The sequence below is a fragment of the Rhamphochromis longiceps genome, linkage group LG3, assembly GCF_057381845.1.
Source record: "Rhamphochromis longiceps isolate RC_006_pf linkage group LG3, R_longiceps_female_GT1.1, whole genome shotgun sequence".
NCBI lineage: Eukaryota > Metazoa > Chordata > Actinopteri > Cichliformes > Cichlidae > Rhamphochromis > Rhamphochromis longiceps.
In genome coordinates, this window is record NC_140559.1 from 30,228,431 (window position 1) to 30,254,489 (window position 26,059).

At 38.9% G+C, this 26,059-nt stretch overlaps 2 protein-coding genes across 4 annotated transcripts; both read left to right on the plus strand.

The window, feature by feature from the left end:
* The first annotated feature begins 459 nt into the window (after positions 1-459).
* On the plus strand, positions 460-7,750 carry LOC146674029 (uncharacterized). 2 transcript variants are annotated; one of them, XM_085393377.1, is made up of 3 exons: positions 460-849; positions 3,846-4,109; positions 6,014-7,743. In XM_085393377.1, exons 1-3 carry the CDS (start codon positions 816-818, stop codon positions 7,015-7,017), a joined length of 1,302 nt encoding a protein of 433 aa, XP_085249503.1. In that variant the 5' UTR covers positions 460-815; the 3' UTR covers positions 7,018-7,743. The 2 variants fall into 2 exon arrangements, with proteins under 2 accessions (XP_085249503.1, XP_085249513.1); XM_085393387.1 differs by lacking the exon at positions 460-849 and adding an exon at positions 2,637-3,260 and having other exon boundaries at positions 6,014-7,750.
* Positions 7,751-15,451: 7,701 nt separating this feature from the next.
* Positions 15,452-25,531, plus strand: LOC146674030 (Fc receptor-like protein 5). Of its 2 annotated transcripts, XM_085392761.1 has the most exons (17): positions 15,452-15,636; positions 16,763-16,880; positions 17,211-17,246; positions 17,429-17,692; positions 18,287-18,556; positions 18,660-18,938; positions 20,245-20,514; positions 20,619-20,897; positions 22,129-22,239; positions 22,366-22,381; positions 22,477-22,550; positions 22,640-22,690; positions 22,773-22,829; positions 24,116-24,175; positions 24,341-24,406; positions 24,555-24,614; positions 24,774-25,531. In XM_085392761.1, exons 2-17 carry the CDS (start codon positions 16,844-16,846, stop codon positions 24,857-24,859), a joined length of 2,016 nt encoding a protein of 671 aa, XP_085248887.1. In that variant the 5' UTR covers positions 15,452-15,636; positions 16,763-16,843; the 3' UTR covers positions 24,860-25,531. The 2 variants fall into 2 exon arrangements, with proteins under 2 accessions (XP_085248887.1, XP_085248878.1); XM_085392752.1 differs by lacking the exon at positions 15,452-15,636 and having other exon boundaries at positions 16,397-16,880.
* Positions 25,532-26,059: the final 528 nt, after the last annotated feature.

Here is a 26,059-nt window from a genome sequence, read left to right on the forward strand (position 1 = left end):
GTTCAGATCGCGCGAACAGGTGTGGGATTAGAGCTCTGGGTAGCTCCCCAACTGGGTCTAGACTGGGTCTAGAGAGTATTTTAAATTCAGGGAATTTAAAATAGAAAGTAGCTCGTCCACAGAAGGACTGGTAGCTCCCCTTACGATAAGGGTTCAGATCGCGCGAACAGGTGTGAAATGTGTGTGTTTAGTTAGTTTGTTTGTTTGCTTGTTTTAATCAATTTTAAATCATGCTTTTTATTTGTTTTTGTTTCTAATGTCTCTGTAAAGCACTTTGAATCACCTTGTTGTTGAATTGTGCTATACAAATAAACTTGCCTTGCCTTGCCTAAATATATTAATTTATTTTATGTTGTGAAAGAAGTTTTCTGATTGTCATTTTATTTTGAAAAGGATTTTATTTTGGTGATTATAGATCACTTCCTGTTCCTTTTGTTCCAAAGCGCGAACTGCTGAAGTAATGTATGGTTTTCCCTCCTGTGTTACTAACAATAAAAGAAACGGGAAAAGTAATCAACCACCAAGTGTGTGCATTATTAAGAGAACATGGCCGAAGAAGAAGAAAACTCTTCAAGTTCAACAAGTTTGTTTAAAAACACGATCCATTTTATTTGGATAAAAGCAGGTATACGGAGGAAGGTCACAAGTCCTAGTTTTACACTGGGACATGAACGCAGCTTCCGTTTGGGGAATCGGGACGACGTCATCAACAAGCGCCACAAGAGCTCTTCACAAAAATCTTCCTGGTTTCGGGTTAGTCGGCTCACATTTAGAACCCTGGACACAGAAGACACAGCAACGCAAGTGTGGATCTGATGGCACAACCCGACAGAAACTCACACATCACAGGTATGTTACAGCAGCTCTGCTCATTCTGAGTTTCTTTCTTTCTTATCTTTTTTCTCGTAATTTTTTTATAACTAACGTATTAGTAATTAGACTCTTATTGTATTCTAATTTTTGCGTCATAACTTTTGCACTGTCCACTTCCTGCTGTGACAAAACAAATTTCCCACGTGTGGGACTAATAAAGGTTATCTTATCTTATGGACATGTTGTTCCACGATGTCTCTAAGCCGATGTTAGCTGAGAGCAGGACGCTGTTACTTTGGTGATGAATTCAGAGGAAAAGAAAAATCTCTATTTTGAATGGAAAACTGTTTTAATGGCATCTGTTATTAAAGGTGATAGGCTCAGACATTCTTAACAGGCTGTGTTGCCTTCATCCAGTTTTATTTATACAGCGCCAAATCATAACAGTTGTGTCAAGTAGCTTTATGTAAGTATATTATAAATGCTCCCACACGTGAGATTTAAGTTATACTGGAAGTTTCTCGAGCTCCTCTGCAGATAGATAGGCAGATAAATCTTCAAGTCATTTGAAAAAATGACTTTCAAAGAATTTTGTGTATATAGCACCTTTCAAGTAGACAAAAGATCAAAGTGCTTTTGTCTTAAATAACAAGGCATAAAACAAAACAGACAAAATTAACCAATAGCAATTCTAAAATGTGTTTTTAGTTTTTAAAAAAGAGACTACTGACTCCACAGATCTTAAGCTCAGAGGGAGAGAGTTCCACAGTCTGTGGCCACACTGGCAAAACCTCTGTCTCCCTTAGTTCTTAGCCTTGCATGTTGTATAACAAGCAGGCCCTAAACATATGGCCCCTGCTAGGACAGGGGTGGGCAATTCCAGGCCCTGAGGGCCAGTGTCCTGCAGGTTTCAGATCTCACCTTGGGTCAACACACCTGAATCGCATGATTAGTTCGTTACCAGGCCTCTGGGGAACTTCAGAACATGTTGAGGAGCTAATTTAGCCATTTAAATCAGCTGTGCTGGTTCAAGGACACATCTAAAACCTGCAGGGATGCCGGCCCTCGAGGCCTGGAGTTGCCCACCCCTGTGCTAGGGACAAAAGGCTGTAGAAGTTCAATAATGTAAGCTGGTGCTTGTCCACGAAGAGCTCTAAAAGTCAGAACCAGAATCTTAAAATTGATTCTTAATTGAATTGGGAGCCAGTGCTGCTGTATTAGCAACACTGCCACATGTGAATACTTAGTGGATTTGGTCAGAAGCCTTGGTGCAGCATTTTGAACAACTTGCAGACATCCCAGGGAGGAAGAAAATAGACCCCAGTGGCAACATATACAGTGCAAACAAGGCAGGACCAAAAATAGAGCTTTGAGGTTCGGCTCACTAAAAAGAGCCGGCTCTTTCGGCTCCGAACTGGCTCTTCAGGTTGTTTTGTTGCTTTAATGAATTTATTATTAACAATAATATAAAATTGTGCACAAAAGGAATTACTAACGTAAAAAAAAAGTGGTTTTATTTATATATGTTTATATATAAAACACATTTCTAGCATGAACTGAACTTCCAAAGCAGAGCTACTAGATCACTTAAATTACACAATTGAAAGCATGTGTGTATTGTTTGTGTATTTATACACAGGCACTCATATATATTCAAATAATTTAAAAAAAAGTTCATCTACCTGTTACTACCACACACCAAATCCGGTCGTTGGTACTTGCTGGCTTGTGTAGCCACAAGATAACAAAAGCTCCACACTGCGCCCAGCATCCTGGAGCACTTCTGTTGTCTTTTGTACGTGTTTTGAGTTTTTATGTGCTTCTGAGTTTTTACGTGTTTTGGAGTTTTTACGCGCTTTGTCTCTAGGGACCACCGTAAATATACTTTTATTTATTCACTCCACAAAAATTGTAATAAATAAATCATATAATACAAAAATCAACTGTTCACATTTCAACTTTTAACTATTTAAATTTTCCGCTTTTTCCTTTTACAAATTTAAAGTGAAACAACACAAAACACTGCAAACCACAACACAATTAAATATAAATTATAATATGACAACAAAAAGAACATGCATATTCTCTGTCATATGGACCTGCATGAATAAACTTTCTGAATCCTTTATCATCTGCAACTGAAAATAGTTGTGGATGATTACTATACCTTTCTAATGTGACGTTGTTGTCCCTGGCTCTCTCTCTCTCTGGCTCTGTTCCTGTGCTACTTAGTGTAACTACCGCCCCTCCCCCCTCTGCCCAGCATAAAGCACAAGACTCGCGTGCAGAGTGAAGCGGAAAAAAGTGCGAGAGAGAGGCTGAGAGAAAGAAAAGAGGGGGGGAAAAAAAACACGTGACGGCTCGCGATAAGGAGCCGGCTCGCGTCGTTCACTTCAAAGAGCCGGCTCTAAGAGCCATTTCGTTCGCGAACGACCCATCACTATGAGGTACATTATAATTAAGAGGGGCTATTTTGGAGCTGTAAGGGTCCATGTTGACATAAAAAGTGCTTCCAGATAAGTAGGGCCAAAACCACTGAAGAGCAGACCCTTTTAGCCAGCATATGATTCCAGGATAACACGATATCATGCTCAACTGTGTTAAAAGCTTCTGTCAGGTCCAACAACAAGAGGGCAGCAGGGCTGCCCGAGTCCAGAGTTAAAAGAATGTATTTAAAACCCTTAAAAGCAGTTATTGTGCAGTTATTTAAAACCTGTTTGAAACTTTCCAGAGATCACTTTAAGATCAAGGTGGGCCTGCAGCTGTAAATGGACTACTTTCTCCAGAACTTTTGAAAGAAAGGGAAGCTTCTAAATTTGCCTGTAATCGGTCAGAACAGTTGGGTCCAGATTGTGTTTTTAAGAAGAGGCTGAACTATAGCTTGTTTAAAACATGATGTGCATTGCTATAGGCTGTGTCCCATGTGTAAATGATCACCTTTTATTCAGGTTTTGATATTAAACATGTGTCTTTATGTGTTTTTGTATCATTACATTATTGGTTATTGGTCTTTTGTTTCTTTGTACCTCAAGACCTCCCACATCATCATGACTGTGAGGAAGAGGAGGGTCTGGATGAGCTGCAGGTCTGTAACCAGGAGATGAACTCCAGTCTGGACCAGGAGGACCCAGAGCCTCCACAGATTAAAGAGGAACAGGAGGAGCTCTGCAGCATTCAGGAGGGAGAGCAGCTTGGACTGAAGCAGGAGGCTGAAGGCATTATCGTCTGGACTGATGAAGAGCGACTCACACTGCTGGAGACCATCTGCAAACCTGTGATAAAGTTACACAGAATAGGTATGTAAAACCAGGGCTCTAGAGTGCGACCAAATTTCTCAGTGGTGTGACTTAAAAAAATTCGGTCGCACCAGTGCAACCAGCTGTTCAGTACAAAAGAAAAAAAGTCTCAGCAACTGTGAAAGTCTCCGTGTGGTCAACAACAGACACACCTTATGCCCATATCGTGGTCTAAACCGTGGGACCTCTCCCATTGGCCGTGGTCCAGATATTCCTGTAGCCCTTCACGTCTGTGTTTGAAAGTGAATAAAAGCATATCGATTAACTAAATCCTGAATCGAGTATAAATGTTTTTAGCCAAAAACGGCACAATCTCAGGTTAAAGCTGGTTAAACCAAACAGCTGAATCAGTGAATGAAAGCAGGTGCACTGATTCTGCACAAAGACGTAAACACAGAGCGCAGACCCACGTACACATCAGAATCAGTGAGATGTCTGCTTTCTCATCCGACATGACATACATGGGCACGCCGACATTCTGCGTCTCCGTGTTTACGTATTTGTCTTTGTTTGTTTGTTTGTTTGTTTGCTGCAGGTTTCTGACTGAACCAGTAGCAAAAGATCAAAACTACATTTCACATTTAATAAACATTATCATGATATCAATACTTATTTTCCACCCTGATTTACGAATAAATTCTTTACAAATCCTACCATGTGGATTCATGGATTTTTTTTTTTTTTCACATTCTGTCTCTCACAGTTGAAGTGTACCTCTGGTGCAAATTACTGACCTCTGTCATCATTTTAGGTGGGGGAACTTGCACAATCGGTGGCTGACTAAATACTTTTTTGCCCCACTGTATGTTGATTAATGGTTTTCTTCAGTTTTTGATCTACTGCAGAATATTTTTCAGGCGGTTATCGCCTATAAAAAGCCAGGTCAGGAAAATCTTCATGTTTTTCTGTGTTTTATTCTCAGTTACTTTGACTCAAAGGCATCTGCTGTAATGCTCACACCTCTGACGAAGTCTCACATGATCAGAAATGAAAGAAATGGATTATAGAAATCAGTGACGATACACAGCCCTAGTGAGTAGCCTAGGCCTAACAGAAGTGGATGTAGCTGTGGGTAATGAGAAAAGATGAAAAGAACAATTGATAACTTTTTTGCTAAGTTAAGGCCTGATCCATCTGAAATTCATAGCCAGTGCTCTGATACGGACATTATATCCCCATGTTTGCGTGGGTTCTCTCCGGGTATTCCGGCTTCCTCCCACCGTCCAAAGACATGCAGCTTGTGGGGATAGGTTAATTGATTAATCCAAATTGTCACTAGGTGTGAATGTGCGAGTGAATGTGAGTGTGAATGGTTGTCTGTCCCTGTGTGTTGGCCCTGCGACAGACTGGCGACCTGTCCAGGGTGTACCCCGCCTTTCGCCCTATGACAGCTGGGATAGGCTCCAGCGCCCCCCGCGACCCTGAAAAGGATAAGCGGAAGCGAATGGATGGATGGATGCTCTGATACGGACATTATATGCCGTGATAAATGTACTGCCCAAGTGTCCCCTCTCCCCACTGCCTTTCTTGTAGAACTGTGCTCCAAGTAAAGAACTTTGTTTTGACAAGATTGCTAGTAAATCATTTACAAATTAATGTTGGACAGCAGTTAAAAAAAAAAAAAAGTTGAACATTTAAAACTGTGGTCAGAGAGGTCCGGGTGAATATCCTGATGGCATGAGCGAGAGCAGTGAGTCCATCCTGGGTGATCCAGGGATGATGGAGGCAGGAGGTCTGGAAGGTGAAGCTAGATGGAAAACCGAGCATTGTTTTTGTACTCTCTTTGACAGTGTCAATCTTACTTGTGCCTTTGTTTTTTGTTTTCTTTATCACTGTTGTGTGTATGTATACCTTCCTGCATTATCTTATAATATATTTCCTCAAAAGTTTGTTTTTCCTCTCAGACTTCCTACAGGAGGATGTCTGTGAGGAGGAGGTTCTTGCAGACCAGCAAGTCTGTACCCAAGAGAGAAACTCCAGCCTGGACGAGGAGGACCCAGAGCCTCCACAGATTAAGGAGGAACAGGAGGAACATTGCAGCAGTCAGGAGGAAGAGCAACTTGGACTGAAGCAGGAGGCTGATACCTTCATGGTGACTCAATCTTATGAGGAAAGTTCCCACAGTGAGCCAGAACCAAACAGTGAGCAGCTCCTTTCTCACAGCTCTCCTGAACCAGAGAGCCGAGATCATGAAGAAAGCCAGCATGTGGACTCAGGATCAACTAGAAATGAAGAGCTGAAGAAAAGGAGACGTTACAGAAAGAGACGTCACAGTAAAAGAGGAGGCAAAGAGAGCCAACGTAAAACTGAAAGGAAAATGTCCCTAAAATGTGAAACTTGTGGCAAAACTTTCGAGTTTATATCCTGCCTCGCTGCACATTTAGAAATTCACGCAAGTGAGAAAATGTATTCTTGTAGCACGTGTGGGAAAAGATTTGATCAGAAATCTGCATTGGATCATCATTTAACAAGTTATCTAGGTCAGAAGATGTATTCTTGTAGCATCTGTGGAAAAAAAATGCACTCTAAAGCCTACATGCCTACACATATGAGACTTCACACAGGTGAGAAACCATATTCTTGTAGCATCTGTGGGAAACGATTCAATCAGAAAACAGGATTGAAAACTCACATAAGACGTCACACAGGGGAGAAGAGGTATTCTTGTAGCACCTGTGGGAAAAGTTTTCTTTTGAAAGCAGCACTGGAGCGTCATATAAGATGTCACACAGGTGAGAAGCCGTATGTTTGTTTAAACTGTGAGAAACCATTTGCAGATAAAACGGCACTGGACCGTCACTTAGTAATCCACACAGGTGAGAAACCATATTGCTGTAACAGCTGTGGAAAAAAGTTCAATCAGAGCGCAAACTTAAAGAAGCACATGATGAGAATTCATACTGGTTAAAGTTTCATGCTTAGAAAATGTGGGACGGCTGTGACTTACCCCCTATTTTTTTTTTTTTTTTTTTTTTTTTTCTTTTTCAAAATTGTCAGCACTGTGTTCTTCTGTTCATTGGATTAAAATGAAGGCTCCGATATCATGTTGGCTCCTTTCTTTACTCAACCACACACTTAACTAGGGCTGTGCGATGTGACCAAAATCTCAGATACCCATATAAGACATTTATCGTCCCGACAACGATATATATCACAAATTTACATTTACTATAAATTATGTGAATCTTGGGCAACTCGTGTGTTTTCAGCTGGGCATTGTGTACCTTATGCTGAGTGTTTTGACAGATGAATTAAACTATATAAATTCAGATATAATTTGTAACGGCCTCTATTTTCCTTTTTTTAATATTTGCTACATAGTGTGCTGCTGAGAAAAGCCTGTTCTTTTTTTTTGGACAACTTTATGATTTTACAATGTGACAGATAGTAGGTGGCTTTAAAGAAAAAAAAGAAAAGAAAAGGTAAAGGCCTGTTCTAACGTTTGAGTCTAAGGTTTATTTTGTCAGGGTTCGTACGGGTGCTTGAAATTCTTGAGAATGCTTGAATTTTAATGTTGTCTTTTCAAGGTTTGAAAACTGCTTGAATTTCAGATGTGGTGCTTAAAAGTGCTTGAAAGTAACTATATTTCATTCACCACAAATAACTATCTGACTGAATAGTTTTCGTATCAGATAAAAAAAATAAAATAAAATGAATCACAAAATGTAGAAGCAAAATTTTTTTTTTTTAACTATTTTTAACTACTTTTGATGTTTCCTCCACATTTTACCTTTAAAAACTATTTACTTTGCCTTGTTTGGTATCATCCTTTTCAGCACAACCTCGCATGTCTGAATTTACAGTTATGTTTTCATTTTGACATACTGTATTAACACAATTGATCTAAAATCAGACAAAAAACATAAAATCCTAGTAGAAAGTTATATTTTTTTTACTGTAACAACCACAAACATGTTTATTGAATCATATTTCATAACTTGCAAATATAAATTGTCAATTTTGCACAAGTTTTGCAAACAAAGTTATTTGCAGCCATTTACCTTTTACCTTGATTTTTTTTAAATAACCATTTCAAACTATTTACAGAACAATCAGCTGTTCTTCATTCAATGCCACACAAATTATTTGTGCAACTCCAAAACAATAATTTCTGTCCACTATAAAGGAGAACATCACAGCCTGATACCTGCAGGTCTGACAGCAGCAGGTGTATCACTCCTGTTTCTACCTGGAGACAGCAGTCGCCTCATTGTTCTGGCACACAACACTACACACTAACTACACAAGACAACACATTAACTACACACTCCAAACACGCTAAACATCATAAATCTCTCACATCTCAAAACTCTCTCTCTCTCTCGTCGTCACTCCTAAAACGTCCCCGGTTCTTTTGTTTGTTTGGTTTTTTTGCTCATAAGCAGAGAGTGCTTGCTAGCGCTAACGTGACGAAACACCGTGTATATATTGTTTATCATGACTCTGGTTTTACGTGGCCTATCAACACAATTTAAAAACTGGTATTTATCACCTTGTTGCTTTGTCTTTAAGTGGTCATGTGATTGGCTTACCACAACCACTTTATTCTTCCTCAGTCAAACAGCAGCACTCATGCGATTGTTTTGCACCCTTAGCTCCAGGTGTTGTGCTAGACAGTGATCGTGATTACAGCTGTACTGTCCAGATTACTTACAGCTACTTCCGTGCAACTGATATAAGATGCGGTAAGCTGAACACAGCTTCAACCGTCTGTTTGTTGAAAAATAGTAACAGGCCGCATTTTCTTGTTAGTAACTGTAACGGCGTTGTAACGATAGGAATAGTAATTAGTTAGATTACTCGTTACTGAAAAAATTAACGCCGTTATTCCCATAACTGGTAGTTAGTGTGTAGTATAGTCGTTGTTTTGTTGTTTTTGTCAGTTCTACTAGTGAACATCACAGTTGCTTAGGGTTGCCAACTCCCTGAAAAATAAATAAGGGACACCTCGTGGCCAGGGCCGGGCAACCCAGTTGTCTTCACCCTTCCTAGTGCGGTAGCTCTTTTTTTGTGTGTGAAATTATTTTTTAACCATTTGACTTTAATTTGATTAAAGTAGATGCATATTCTTTGTGATATGACCATATGGGAAACAAATGATCATTTAGCCATTTATTTTTAGCTCACAATGACAACATTAACACAGTAAAACAGGTCTCTTTCTTAAACAGAAGCCTGTCATGCTTAACTTTTGAGAATATAAGTAAATCTTTCTTTAAAAGAACGCTGTCCTGCTTAACTTAAGATTATATAAATTAATAGAAAGCAATAGAACAAAAATATTCTTGTAACAGTGCACATATAGTGCATTTAGTACAATTGGCTTCAGTTGAGGTTTTATTTCAGCTTTTCTAATGCTAATCAGCTGCTCCTGTTTGTAAACCCACTTGTTCCCATGATTACTCATCTTAACTCATCATCATTATTCATCTACTTTTATGTATTAGTCATCTATTTGTTGTAATCATCTATCCTTGCAGTTGTTTATTACACAAAATAAATTATATTATCACACTTCTGGCCACATAGTGCTGATATTCACTGCACATGCCCATATTAACCTTAACCAGAGGGTTTTAAAAAACAAACCAGTGTTTACATACCATATCTGCTTCTGCCGTGGCCTGGTGGACAAGAAATTGGTTAAGGGTTCCCCGAGCTTTCACGCCCCTCATGTTCTTCATGTGCCCACCACTAGATTAGAAGATTAGAAGCACCATTAGAAGCATGCCTATGGGAAAAGTGCGCCGGCACACAGTGCAGTGTGCTTTAAAGGTGTTATCGTGCACTTTTCCAGCCAGGTGTTTTCCTTTTCCCATTCCTCCTTTTGCAGCCTTTTTTTTCTTTCTCTGAGCAACAAACATTGCTGCTCTAATGCTGGGCTCACACTGTGCGATTTTTGGCCCATTTTGAGCCGATTTTTGAGTCATGCGACCGATTTGGTGATCAGCCCGATTTTGGCCTTCTTCATCGTGTAGTATACGTGGGGTAACGAGAAGCGATTAACACCTCACGACCAGCTCCCGATCATCAATCGCTCGTGAGGGTGTCACCGCAGCCGCTCACACTGCTCACACTGCAAACACGTAAACGTCGGTGAAAAAGACTGAGCAGCACGGCTGTGCGGCGTGTGATCTGGACACAAGCGATGGAGGCACAACTTGTAGAACTTTGGAAAGCTCATCCGAGCCTTTTCGATGTGGCATCACAAAATTATCACGACTAGGGATGGGTACCGGTATCCGGTGCCATGATGGCACTGGTTCTGACATAAACGGTAGTAACCAGACCGAAAAGCAGCGCACATTTCGGTGCTTTTTTTTCCTGAGCTGTGACACACTTTAGATTCTAGCCAATCATTTTACGTTTCCGAGGATAGTAGGCGGGTCCAGGTACATACGTTCTTTTAGAGCAGAGCTACAGATTAAAAATGCCCAAGGCGAAGCGGTTAAAGTCTGGCTGTACTTCATAGCAAAATATGCAAACTCAGCAGCCTGCAACAAGTGCTTTAAGCTGATACTGTGATACTGTCAAAGGAGGTAACACCTCAAATCCGATGAAACACCTGGCGATGCATAGTGTTTTTTTTAAAAGCCGAGAAATGCGCCGTATTTGATAGCTTGCTGCGAGACCTCACACCGAGCGCATCTACTGCGTGTGGGTTGCCTGTTATCGGACCCAGAGTTAGCAGCATCCCCCAAAAACCCGAAGAGGGGAGTCCTGGCCCCTAGCCCTGCCAGTGTAGCAGAAATGATGACGGATGATGATGGCAGCAGCAGCCGTTCTTCTCTGCGTGAGTAGCTTAATGTTGTTCGTGTGTAATTTACATTGAGTAGGCTAACCACGTTATTACATTAATGCATGTAAGGTGAACTAGCAAACATCATCATAGCTACATGCGGCTGTCTTCTTGTTTGATGGCAGATACTCCCTTCACCCTGGACAAAAAGGCTAAAATGACCAAAGAAAAAGAGGGAAACAGCTAAACATGAGAGGTTTTTGGACAAAGATTGTTTTTTTTCCATTGTTTAAGCACTGCTTCCAGCCGAGAGTGATACCATATATGCCCCATAGCTGCAGAAAAGGCTAACATTGTTATCTTTTTACAAAAAAACAGCTGAACATGAGAGGTTTTTGGACCAATTTTGTGTTCTCCATTCTTTAAGCACCGGTTTGAGCACCGTTTAAGCACCGGCACCGTTTCAAAAGTACCGGTTTGGCACCGGTATCGGATAAAACCTAAACGATACCCATCCCTAATCACGACCACAACAACCGTGAAAATAGTTGAATTTACACTGCTGGTCAATCACAGCTGCCTGATCAATGTTTTTCATTAGCAATTTAGCAAAGTTGATGGTGGTGTGCGTGTCTGTGTGAGTGAAAGACACACAGAGAGAGAGAGCGACAGATTTTCTGTTATAACCTTAATTTTATGGAGGCACAGTGTGAGCACTCAGGTCGCATCAGAGCATCGGGCGGTATAGTGTGAGACCTGCATCGTGACCTACCAACGTCTAACCCCTGCGAGTCAATCGTGCAGTTTGAGCAGGAGCTGAATAACGTGACTGAAAAAATCGCACAGTGTCTGCCCAGCTTTAGGTGTACTGTCGTCCGAGACTTGCACCGCAGTGTCGGCGTTTGTTTCCCTGTTGGCCATGCTTCTTGTTGTGGTCATCTGTTGTCTTCCGGTATTTTCTCCGCAAGCGACCTTTCCTCGACCAATGAGATAAGCGGTCTGAATTGTCATACTCGAATTGTCATAAGTGTGCTGTCAGCTCATTGGTCACAAAGCAGGAGAGGGGCTGGGAATTATGTTTTCAAACAAAGCGTTAATTCCATAAACATTTATAGACTACTTTTGATTCTCACTGTATTACGGGACAAAGTGCGTCCCTTATTAGCTCAATACGGGACTTATTGAGCTAATAAGGGACACACTTTTAGTCCCATGTACCCTAAAAAAGTACACGGGACGTGTACTTTTGTTTCTAAATACAGGACGATTCCATTTTTTAAGGGACGGTTGGCAACCCTACAGTTGCTGCCTTAAAGCCACCAAAGGCAGATTGCAGTGCCAACGCCGAGTGACACACCTGCTGTCAGACCTGCAGGTTTATCCCTGTGCTGTTCTCATCTGTGTTAGAGTGGACACAAACTATTTTTTGGAGTTGCATAAATAATTTGTGTGCCTTCTTATTTGATGCAGAGCACCGTTTTGTTCTGTAAATAGTTTGAAATGGTTATATAAAAAACATCTGAGCCTTGGCTGCACTTTTAGGTAAACCATAAAACTTTGTTTGCAAAACTTGTGCATATTTTTTAAAAATGTACAATTTCTATTTGCATTTCAAGTTATGAAAATCGTTCGTTAAACATGCTTGTGGTTTTTACAGTCAAAAATATCACTTTCTACTCATGTTTTCAATTTTGTCTGAATTTAGATAAATTGTGCTGATACAATATGTCAAAATGAGTAAATAACAGATTGGCAAGATAAACCGTTTTTAAAGGTGAAATATAGAGGCCAAATCAAAAGTAGTCAGAAACGGTCAATTAAACCCTGGACCCCAGAGGGTTAGAGGCTAAAAGCAAAGTTGTCACCAAGTACTGTTTATATTTGTGTGTATTGCTGCAGCTTTTTTGAGTATTAACTTGGTGCCTTTGGGTGAAATAATGGTAATATGAGGGACGGATCCATATGGTCACAAAGAATAGCCACTTGTTTCTGTGCTACCAAAGTTCCCCGGCTTTCATTCAAACTGTGTTTATCGTCAGCACCGACACATTAAACTACTTAAACATTATAAATGTCTTCAAGCTCACACTGAGGCCTGTGGGGCACAATCAGTCACAGAGACAGTTCACACATTTATATGTGTATTTGTATATGAATATTTCATACTTTAGGCTGCCTGTTTATTTAAGGGAGATGAACAAAATACATTGGAATTATACATAATAACATCACAGATGATAAATTCAATAGATTTTAAGTAGATGCTTGTGCATTCTTAAAGTCTTATATGTTGAATTGAACTATGTGATCTGTTCAAAGCCTCTCAGTCAGTGCTGTTGTCCATGCCTGTCTGACTGTACATGATGTTATTGGCACAAACACTTTAAAAGTGATCATTTAGGACTTCAGCAATAAAACAGTTTTATTGGCAATTAACTTAGAAAACAAACAAACAAACATCTGTCTCCTATTTTCTGTCACACAGGAAAGAAGCATCAATATCTGATGAGAAGACTTATTTATTTCTTTTTTGGGTTTTTTTTTCAACAGGAGAAGAATATCTCTAACAAGTTGATTTGTTCACGTTTTCACATCTTCATTTTTAAGTCAAATGTGCATTTTGAGTTTATACACTATGTATATAAGGCGACCGTTTCCTTTTGCAGTATTTTTGTGTGGTGTGTTTTTCTGTCTTAACAAAAGGGGAACAAAGGCGTTTAAGATCACCTAGGATGATTTGTTTTAATTTTCACATGGTCTTATTGAGGTGATGCGAATTGAAACACACATTCTTGGTTTTTTTGGGCAGTGGCGGTGGGGGGGTTGGAAAAGCTTGAAAAAGGACCTTGAAAGTGTTTAAAAAGTGCTTGAATTTGACCCTGAGATAGGTGTCTGAACCCTGTTTTGAGCACCTGACGGCTCTTTTTGCTTCTCATTTGTAAACTCTCTCCATACTCTTTCACATGATTCTTGCATTGGTAGTTGACAAGGTTTTCCATGTTTGAGTCTGAGGTGGGAACCGGTTTCCTGCATAATTTGCATGGTACAGTTTTCTGGTCTGTGTCAGACTTTTCATAACCAGGCTACATGCCTCGTTTAGAAATAAGGTCCTGGATTTGTTCTGACTGATCTTTCTGTTTCTCATCATTTCAGTTCATTTTGAAAAATCTCAACAGGATCTTCAGTTTTATTGTGAAAGGTTTATGTGGGAAATAAACAAGCGGATGGCGGAGCCACACGCTGGGTTTACCGTCATTGTTGCTAACACCAACGCGTAAAAACAGTGGCTTCAAAATGATGAAAAAAACTGATCATAAACAGTTTATTTTACAAAACAAGCGATAGCGTGATATGAAACCATAGACGTTTTCATATCATCCGATGTATATCATTATATCGAACAGCCCTACACTTAACTCAGAGTACACTCAGTTGAACTTCGTCTGATCAGCTGTTTGGGACTTGAAAACTCAGATTTGCCATTGAGTTTGTTGAACATGTTTCCTGAAAACGGGCATTTATCACCTCATAATTAGAACTGTCTCAGGGAAAACCTGATCTTATATTTCATGACAGTTAAAGTTATCTGTACTCCTATTCTGTTGGTTCATTGTTTTGTTTTGTTGTTTATTAGTGTTTGTTGTGTTCACAATGTTCAAATAAAGATTTATTCAAACGTATTGTATTTTTTCTGAGGCGTAATCTCTTATACATGAAAGCAGCACAGCAGAGCGTTCTGTTGAATTTCACACACGTGCACACATACCATCAGAATACCTGCAGCAACATGCTCACAATGAGTCACCATTAAAAAGGGGCAAATAATAAAACAGTACAGAAAGCCAACAAGTCACTGCTAAGGCACTGGGAGTCTCCTGTTAGTGAGCAAACTGCAGTACAATCAAACAAAAACACCAAACTCAGCATAAAAACAAATTCTATCAACATGAAATGTGACCCTCCATTATGCCCATATGGAAAAGAAATAGTAAAAACATATATGATTTACTCATGAAAGTGGCCACTTTCTAATTACTTTCATATATTTTTTTAGTAAGTATACAAAACATACAAGTTTCATTATATAATTTTTCAAGGGATCTTATATGTGTTTTCACTCTTGTATGCTTTTCATACAAGTTTCATACAAGACAGATAAAAACTTTATAAGATTTATATATATCTTTTCCATATGGGTGAACCCATGACCCAACCACCATCTGCAAGGAAAGCATGAAGAGAATTACTGCTACAACTGTATACCAATCCTGGCATACCTCAGCTGTTTCTCCCTGTCATAGCTATACAACAGTTACAAGAAATAGGAAATGGATTTTGGATTTGAGTTAAAGTGTCTCTTCAGTTTCATCTCAGTGAGTTTCAGTCTGTGCTTGTAACTGAACGATTATCTGCTGCAGTCTGAACGACCTGCCATTTTAAAGTCGGTCAAAGTTTGTTCGATCTCAAAAACATTTCCCATGAGCCTCAGGAAGTAGCTCACTGTGTGGTTACTGAGTGACAAAGTTAACAGCTTTCATCTCTTTGAATACAACAGTTACAGCTACTTTTAAGGAAACAGACAAGAGAAGGGAGGGAGGCGGACTTCATCTCACTTCCTGAATTTGAGTGAACATTTGACCAGAACTGAACTTCATGTTCAAAGACTCTGCAGTGATGACTTTACATTAGTGAAGTTTGTCAGTTAAAATGATAAATAAAGTATTTTTAGTGAAAGATTTCACTGTCGTGGGAAGAAGTGCTTTCGCCTGCTGTGACCATTTGCTCTGAGTAAGTATTACGTCTCTGGGCTGATCATCTATCAATCTGTTTGTAACTGTTTACAAAGCTTCATGGAAACGTGTTTGTTGTATTTTGAAGCAATGTAGTGACTTTGTGCAGCAGCCTTTAGAATATAATCAGTGATTCGTGGCTCCTTGAAAATTATCAGCAGCTGATTAATATTTCTATGGCAGGAGGAAAATACTAAATGTCTTTTCTTGTGCTTGCTAATGGTTTTAATCACTTTTCTACAGCAGTTTGAACCCATCAGAATGACGTGTTTGTGTGCTGGAGCATCTGTGAGAGTAACTATTATTGGTGTCAAAGCTCCCAGCAAACACAACAAGCAGACGAGGAGCAGACAAAGGAAACAAAATGTCCATCGCTGTTTCTGTAAGAAGTCAGTCGAGCTCCAAGACTTTAATTTTAAAACTTCCTATGCAGTTATTCCAAGATTTCAAATGTTTTGAGGGTCTTGATGTTTAATACATCAAAACTCTTAACTACACCTAACAAAGAAAAACAGTTGATAGAGGCCACTTTCACCATCCAGGGTAAACTTACTTATAACTTTATGACTGCATTTTAGTAATTTAGTAATTTAAAGAGTAAAAAGAAACTAAAAGAAAATTAAAAAATAAAAAGTGTCCACAAACTTGCCTCTGCCTGTTCTCCGTGTCAGGGTTCAAATGAATGAACACAAACACATTTTATTAGTTTCAGGAGTGGAACAGTTTTGAGAATTAGATTTATTTAATACTGTGTCTGAATGTGATTTATGACAAAGACTGTTTAACATGTGCATATATGTGATCAGTGTGCGTATGAGACCTGCAGGTGAAGGTGCAGACAGCTGTGTTCTTGTTGTGTTTCTGGATGTAAAACAAAAGTACTTCACATTTAAAGCTTCACTTGGACTTATAATCTGTTCAAGTTGTCTATTTATTATTCAGCTCACATGTGTATGATACAACTACAACTAAGTAAATTATTACTTAGTTTCATAAAAATCTCACTAATTTGTTTCTGCAGCACCAAACATGTCAAAGCATGCTGTAGTCAGAGCTTGTTAAGGTGTGATAAAAGGAAGGAAGCAGATAAAGAAGAAGTTTTAAAGTCTTTGTTTTCTTCACAGTTCTCGTCTCGTGTGCTTCTTCTTCTTTCTCTTCACACAAAGTCGCAGAAGTTTTCAGACGTGTCACAGCTGGATGTGAGGATGGGACCCACTTTCCTCTGTGAGCTGGGCCTATTCTGTCAGTGCATCACTTCTTCCTTTGATTCATTGACTGATGAACATGTTTTAGTAAAATGACAGAGTTTCAGTCATTTGCAGCATTTCAGTTCATGTTTTGTTCTCAACATGGTTGTTTGCAGACTGGATTAGATTTCAGTGCACTGATGCTGGTTTAGTTTATCTAAGAATGGTTTGTTTCTTCATCAGTGATAATTTGATGCATTTTACATAAAATATATAATTTAAACCAATCACAGCAGCCTCTGGTAACACCAGGTGTGTTTGACTGATGCCATGTTTGAGTGAGTCTTCAGTTTGATGATGTGTGAAGTTTCTTCCTTTATTGCAGTTCTCTGTACGCTCCTCTGCAGCGGACACGCTCAAGGTGACTGAACAGTTTGCACTTTTATTTATTTAGTAAATATTAATCTTAGTGCATCAATCTTAAACACTTTCCACTTCTGTTTTTATTTCTCAATATATTTATAAGTTTATGAACAGATTTTGATTTGTAAAGTACATAAAAGTCTTTCAGATCAATGATGTTGTGTTTGTGTTGGATTCTAGATGCTGTGCTAACTGTTGAACCCAGCTCGACCATGTTCATAGGAGAAACTGTTAGCTTCAAATGTGACATGAAGGAAGGAAAACACACTGACTGGGAATACAAAGTCATGAAGGATGGTCAAGAAATTTTAAACTCCAACACAAACAAAGGCCTCAGATTAAAAGTTGAATCTACAGCTCAGAGTGGTAAATACAGCTGCTCTGCTCACAGGACGACATCACAGAAAACAAAGAACAGTAACATCGTCTCTGTAACTGTGACGGGTAAGTCGTCAGTGACATGTGCACTAAATAATGTTGTCATGGAAACTTGTTTCTTTTGCATTGAAGCTTAAACTTAAACTAAACAGGAAACTGATTTTACCTGTTACATCACTCACAGTACACACAGTGATAAAATACTCACAGACTCTGTAATCATTACATAGATGTGTTTTAATGCTTTAAAAAACATCAACTATGGATAAATTAAACTTTAAAACAAAGAAAAAGAAGAAACATGAAAAGTTTAATAAAGTTTAAGGTGACTGATGTTTCTGTTATTTAAACCAAAAACCACACAGAGCTGTGAAACCATCATTGTGTGTCCTTCAGCAGTGACCTGTGTTAGTTTACATCAGTGTGACTCTTTCAGGTCAGACAAACATTTATACTGTGATTATTTAGAGATTTAAACCAGAGTTACAGAAACAATATCCACATGTTGAGAAAGACACGAGAAGAAAATAAATAGAAAAATATGATAAAGAGTAATGTGGGTGGAAAGTTTCACCACATTAAACCAAATCTTTAAATTTCCCTTTTCTGTTTTTTATGAGTTCATAATGAATAATACATTTCCCCCTTTTCCCCTAACAGCAGGTAAACCCAGGGCCACACTGACTCCAGGATCAACTATCGTACCAGTAGGGGGCAGTGTGACTCTGGCCTGCTCTGTGGGGAGCTCTGCTGGCTGGAAATATGAGTGGTTCAGACATGACCAAAACACTGACGTTCAAATCAGAACAGATGATCAACAAAACGGAGTAATCAGAGTATCTCAAGGAGGAATCTACCGCTGCAGAGGAAGAAGAGGAAACCCAGTTTACTACACTGATAAAAGTGGTGATGTCACCATTGAGATAACCTGTGAGTTCAGTCATTTAGTTTGAAATTCACATTCAGACACACAGTGTTAAGTTTTCTCTGCTGAGCTGATGTTTCTGTTTGTATCTTAACTGTTAATAAACAGTTTCCAATAAGGTTGTTGTTAAAGGACGACCCAGCTGGCCTCAGATATTCAGCGGTGAGACGATCAGTCTGACATGTGAGGTGCAGGAAGGAGGTGAAACCACTGAGTGGGAGTATAGATGGAGAGGAGCCAAGCAGACCACACAGTGGACTCACAATAATTACTGGATATTCAGAGTTTCTGAGTCCAGCAGTGGAGACTACACGTGTAAGAGTCGACGCAGAGATGACTCATATTCTTCAACAGAGTGGAGTGAAGCCTTCAACTTGTCAGCATCAAGTAAGTGATGTTTGTTGTTGAGCTTCATTTTACAAACATAACAAGGATCAGCACAGGATGACATCAACCTGATTGTAGCCTTATTATAGACAGTTTTAAATCCATTGGACGTATGGGACTAAAGAAAAACATCCAAATATTGTTATTACCATGTCATAGTCAAAGGTGACTACGATGACCTGGATGACTGAGAACCTTCACAGACATATTACCATGTCATCACTACCACTCTCACCAACCCCAGTCATCATACTGAGACTGATCCTTTTCAAGCACTAATAGGTCCTGAGCCAGTTTATTATGGACAAACAGACATTTGGTCTGATTCCTGATAATTACTCTAAACAGAAGCTGAGGTCATTTTATTGTAAAGTTTGTGTGTGTAAGAAAGAGCAGTGAGGCTTGTAGGAAGTTAAACAGAGATGAGTAGGTGGAGAAAAGGTTTGTTGTAATATTTCAGATGGAGATGTTGTCATGGTGACTGATGGAGCTACAAGCAGAAATCTAATGTTTTCACTGTTGAGCTGGTTTATTGTGGCAGCCTAGAAACAGAGATGGTGACTCTGTGACGTCTGTGCAGCTGAAGTGGTGTAGAGAGCCCAGTGATGTGAACATAGTTTCTGCTGTATGCTGTGAATGTGAACACATCTCTAATGTGGAAACAACATTTTAAGACTGCGACAGACATTTTTTCCTCCACAGGGGACCGAACTGTTTGAAGGGATTTTCTTCATGGATTACATGTTTTTATACATTTTATCTCAGGAATGATGGATGAGTTTGTTTTATTAATGCAGTGATGTGTGAAATGTTTGATTTCTTCTGATGGTGTTGAAAGAAGATTAACTAATACCAAATAAAAGCAAGATATTAAAGTTTGAAGGTATGAATTAAAGAAATGGAAAGTTAGAAGTCTCATAATTAAACTGCTGCAGTAGAGATTTGTCTGTGCAGCTATGATGATCTGCTTCTGTGTGGTCTGACATCTGAGTCTTACATTAGTGAGAATCTTCTGATGAATCAAGCAGGAAGGCTTGATGCAGAAAAAGGAAAGCAGTAGTTTATAAATGGAAATGCATTACAGAGCTGTGTGAGAGGAGAAAGTGGATGAGACCAGTATTAACACTGCTGGGATGCTTTAACGATTAATTTGTGATGCCTGTTCAAACTCATACAATTGATGAAATAAAGAGGTTTTTTTTTCAAATGATGTTGTTATTAAATTAAAAAAAACAACTTTTCTCACACAAAAATGAAATGGTCTTTTATCCATTTTTCTTCTTTTCTTCCTCTTTTCCCCTAACAGCAGGTAAACCCAGGGCCACACTGACTCCAGGATCAACTATCGTACCAGTAGGGGGCAGTGTGACACTGAACTGCTCTGTGGGGAGCTCTGCTGGCTGGAAATATGAGTGGTTCAGACGTGACCCAAACACTGAAGTTCAAATCAGAACAGATGATCAACAAAACGGAGTAATCAGAGTATCTCAAGGAGGAATCTACCACTGCAGAGGAAGAAGAGGAAACCCAGTTTACTACACTGATAAAAGTGATGATGTCACCATTGAGATAACCTGTGAGTTCAGTCATTTTAGTTTGAAATTCACATTCAGACACACAGTGTTAAGTTTTCTCTGCTGAGCTGATGTTTCTGTTTGTATCTTAACTGTTAATAAACAGTTTCCAATAAGGTTGTTGTTAAAGGACGACCCAGCTGGCCTCAGATATTCAGCGGTGAGACGATCAGTCTGACATGTGAGGTGCAGGAAGGAGGTGAAACCACTGAGTGGGAGTATAGATGGAGAGGAGCCAACCAGACCACACAGTGGACTCACAATAATTACTGGATATTCAATGTTTCTGAGTCCAGCAGTGGAGACTACACGTGTAAGAGTCGACGCAGAGATGACTCATATTCTTCAACAGAGTGGAGTGAAGCCTTCAACTTGTCAGCATCAAGTAAGTGATGTTTGTTGATGAGCTTCATTTTACAAACATAACAAGGATCAGCACAGGATGAGATCAACCTGATTGTAGCCTCATAGTTTGTCCGACACTTTGTGAATATTTAGCTGGTACAAAGCTAATGTTGAGCTTTATTACCATCACCCCAGTAAGATGATGAAATAAACAAACATCATATACGTGTGTCTATGAAAAACACTTTAAATGTACAAAACAAATAATGACAAAACTACATCATCCCTATTTAAAAGTCTCTTGGAAATTTTCTTCCAGCTGATAACATAAATAAAACACACACATACTTGATCTCAGTCACCATGGTCGTGCTGCCCCTCAGCTTCCTGGTACATGCAAGTAAGCTTGAACATAAGTGATTTCCTTCCTTTTTAGAAAACCTGACCTCTAACTTTGACCTCGAGGTCACTGAGATTTGAACTTATCTGAGATTATTAGTAGATGATGAGTTCCCAAGTTATCGTAATCATGAACACAAGTGTCCAAGCCGCCTGCCCCGCCATTGAGCTGGGGACCCCAACGAATACCCCGTAAAGTGATGATGATGAAAAAAGTGCTTTACTGTGAATATTGAGGGCTGTTGCCAGTTTGACAGTATTCAGTATGATGTTTATGTAATATTCAGAATATCTGCTCCTTATCAGCTGCAACACTACTACAGATATCACAGTGGCTGCATCACCATCGTTCTTGTGAACACTGACACTTTTTAATTTTAGCGTTTTCAGTGCCGTCTTTACTGAAAGTGTAAAAACACTGAGACAAAACGCTGCTTTAGTTTAGAGAAGCTCCGTAGAAGGCTACGTGCTTGATTTTATACATCTGTGACAATGGGACACACCTCAGAGATTAAGAAGGGTACTACACATTTTATTAGGTACACCTTGCTGGTACTGGGTGGACCCCCATTAGCTTTCAGCACTGCCTCGATTTGCCTCTGTATAGTTGAAGTAATTGTATATTACACTGCACCAGCTGACATCTGTCCTGGAGATCCTGTTGGTTCCAAGTTACACAGAGAAAATTTTCTTTCGCTTGTGCTTTTTTGTACATATTACAAAATCATGTAAAATAACATGAGAGTGGCGGAGATGTGATCAGGAGTTCTGGTATTGGAGATAGTGCCAGCTCTTGTGTGTGTTTCATGTGAAGCCTGTTGTACATTTAAATCTGTTTACATACATGTAATTAAATCTTCTTATTTATTCAGCAGTGCCCAGGACTGGAAACTCTTCATTTCCTGCTCTGTTGATCGTTGGACTCGTCTGTGGACTTTTACTGATTCTTCTTCTGCTGTGTTGTTGCTTCAAACAGTCAAAGGGTGAAACCATTTCTCTCTGATATTACACTGAGCATAATCTAACCCTGAACGCTGCATGTAACGGTACAGCACCAGAACAGTTTGCAATAAAAACATCTGATTGTGTTTTTCTGTTTTGTTTTTCAGATTCATGCTTTGCCAGGTTTGTTTACATTTTCTCTCTCATTATTTATCAAACCAGAATTTCATCCCGTGTTTCTTATTAAATCCACTGTTTTACTACATTTTATGTTCCAGCACAAATCAAACCATAAACCAAACGATCAACCAGGATGAAGCTCGAGACAGCCAACATGCTTCTCCTCACCAAGGTCAGCGTTAACCGTGACGAGTTCTGCTTTAGACATTTCTGTTTGTAAGGTGATCAGATCCATGTATATGAGTTTTAATTGTTTCGTAGGTGATGCTTGTCTCTATGAATCAGTCAAAGACCACGATGACACAAAAAATGGTAAAGTATAAACAGCGGTTTATAAGTATGCAGACTCTTTGATTATTCTCATTTATGTGTAAATGTTTGAACTCTATTTTAGTTGAATCTGGGGATGTCACATATTCTTTGATTGAGTTTAAAAACATCACTCAGAAAGGTGAGTATTTATTCTGCTACCAATACAAAATACACTAGTTTACATGCTTTTATTGGACCGTAGTATCCAAATGAAGGAAAAACTAGACTTTCATTCATGTTATCGCTCCAAGAAGAAAAAGCAAGAAACCAGCTGATTGCTGTAATGTGCTCTGTTCAACAAATAAACTAATAAATAGAGGAGAAAGTGGAAAAAGGTGGAACCCATTTAAAAAGTTAAAATTCAGGGACTTCAATCAGTGTAGTTAGGAAGCATAAAACATTGTGAGTCCATTTCAGCTGCTTTGGTGCAAACCGCTGGTATTGTGAGACGTTACCATCAGGCTGCACAGGCAGACCAGGACGGCCCATTCTCATGTGCATGCTTTTGATCAAACTGTTAGAAATAGACTCTGCGAACACAGCACGAGGCCTCATGACCTTTACTAGGACTTGTACTCACAGCACAGCAATGTGCAGCTCGACTGAACAACAGCAACAAGAAAAGTCAGTCAGGGGGATAAAGAGAGAGCAATGACCTGTGAACACCACCTCGAAGATATTCTCTTTTTGGGGTTTTTGTTGTTGTTTCCTCTTCAGTGCACCTCTTGTCATTCTGAGTTGCATCAAAGCTGCTGAAATGGAGCCAGGTATCCCTGAAGTTTGAATGAAAATGTTTCATACTGTGATAGTCGAATGTTCCCTTAATTTAATTTGAATAATGAATCTTTTACAATAAAACAATAAACCAAAGAACAATTAATAATCAGTCCAATTCCTTCAGTATTTAAAACCTTTGCTGATATGTTTTTTCTTTTCAGAGATTCCACTTTCCTTTTTCCAGAGTGTAATTTAATGTAACTACTTTTTTCCATAAAGGTTTTTATGTTCTTATGGGTGCTGGAGGTTATAAACCTTAACCTATAATCACAGGATTCATTTTAATCCTGTTCTCAACAGAGACAATACATTCAGTTTAGTCCAATCATGTCAAAGATCTGTATTTTAACTGAGATTAGCCAGCATCATTCTTCTCGTATTTCATGTGATTCTAATATCAGGGGTCATCTATCACTGAGGCGACCCTTCTGAATGCTCACTGGCTGTTTTTGATGTAGGCACAATGTGAAAGAAGCTTTTTTAAATAATGACAACAACGGGCTGTCAAAAAAAATCTTTTTCAATAGATGAGAACCTCCCTCAGTCAGTTCATGTGATGAGTTAGGTCTTTAATGACAAAATGATTTCAGTATAAAGAAAATCAAAGTTACTCCAAAGTTAGTTTATCGTCTGTCTGTCCTCCTTTAGATGAGAGCCCGTTGTATGCAGAGGTCTCCCACAAGAGAGCTAAAGCCAAGAGAAACAAGGGCAAGTAAAGTAGTAAAGCACACATTTCTTTTTGCTGTCTGTTTACACTTTTTACCCCTCAGTCTAAAAGGCTGATTTGAGGTATTGTCATCCTGCTGGCTGTGTGGACTTAGAATTAAGATGTTACTGACAATCATCTTTGACTAATAATGTGTTTATTTGCAGAAAAATCAGCCTCTGCAGCAGCTGAAGAAGTCATTTGTTCTGAAGTCAAGTCACAACCAGCTCTTGGTAATTACACAGAAATAACAGACTCATTGTCGCTATAATGATGAACTCAAACAAGATAATATCTAATGCTGAGAAATGTTAGTCAGTGTAGAGAACATCCTTCAGTCATGTCATGTAGTTTAGGTGTTGAATCGTCTGTCCTCTTTAGATTACAGCCTGTTGTATGCAGAGGTCTCCCACAACAGAGCTAAAGTCAAGATACATAAAGGTAAGTAAAGTAATCTAAAAAATTGCAAATTTTTCATTTTGCTGTCTGCTTTATACTTTTATACTTTTATACACACCAAGAAAAAGTGTATAAATAGTAGAGCCTTTGAATTAAGATGTTACTGGCAGTCATCTCATCAAAAAATCTCTTTATTTGCAGGAAAATCAGCCCCTGCAGCAGCTGATGAAGCAGTTTATTCTGAAGTCAAATCAAAACCAGTTCTTAGTAATACAGAAATAAAATAGCTTACATACTGTGATTTGTTGTTGTAATGATTAACTCGATAAACTGAGTCCCAAATCACCTTTAAACACTGAATAATTCTGCATTGATTCTTCATGATCATGTGTCTGCAAAACCAACTAAATGTAGCAAAAGCAAAATTTAATTCATTTGAATTTAACAGCAGATTTCAACTTTTTTATGAAAAGTTTTCTTTCGTTTAAAAATAGGCAGCAGCAGCAAGTGATAGTGTGGTGTTAGGATCAGGATCTTTCCACTTCCACACAAGCATTTATTGAACTGCATGTTGTAAACATACACAGTAGACCCAGTGCATTTTGATCACTTGTATTAATTCTTTGACGGTTGCTGGACACACACACTGCAGCTCAACACAACAACCACAACAACATCGTTAACCAAAACTCTGAACTTTTAAGCCAGCGAGGCGTGATTGCAGACGCCGCGCAGGTGTGTACATCGCACCTGCAGCAGCATCGTAAACCACGCCCCCAACACATGTATTGTTTTTATATCTATATTTACAGATCTTTCCTTTGCAAATAAGCATTTTTGTTCCTCTTGTTTTTTTAAATGGGTTTGTACATTAATAACATTTTATATTTGTTTATTTCATATTTGGTAAACTGCCGTCAAATTTTTTATTCTGTTATCTCATTTTGTGTTTCGTTTAAACCACGTAACCTTTATTATATAAATGTTATACAGTATATGCTTCAGTCTTGTGTGTTGTGTTTGTTGATAAATTACATAAACATAAATGCTGAGAGGAGTCCTTCAAGTGTTTATATAACACTGACCTGCGGGAACTTTGTACAGAGGCAGGAAAACTTTGAACATGTATGACACCCTTTATACCACACAAATGGACAAACTTTGTTGAGGGACAGGAGGAGGGGCGATAGTTTTCAACACAGAATACAGTGTTGAAAATTTCTGTTAGTATTTTAAATCTAATATTTCATGTCAGAGTTTTTGTGACTTAATGGGTGCAGTTTCATCTTAAGTCTTAAGACTTGCCTAGTGAAGTCAAAAACAGACGACAATGAAAACATGAAAGAGATCTCTCTCCTTTTAATTTAACTCACCTTGGATCCCGTTGGAAACTGTGGCATCTCAAATTCACATGTGTTCCCATGTCCTGTTAATGGTGGCAGGACCTTGTCAAGCTGTGTAACCAGCAGCTTTTTTGTTGGCGTTTG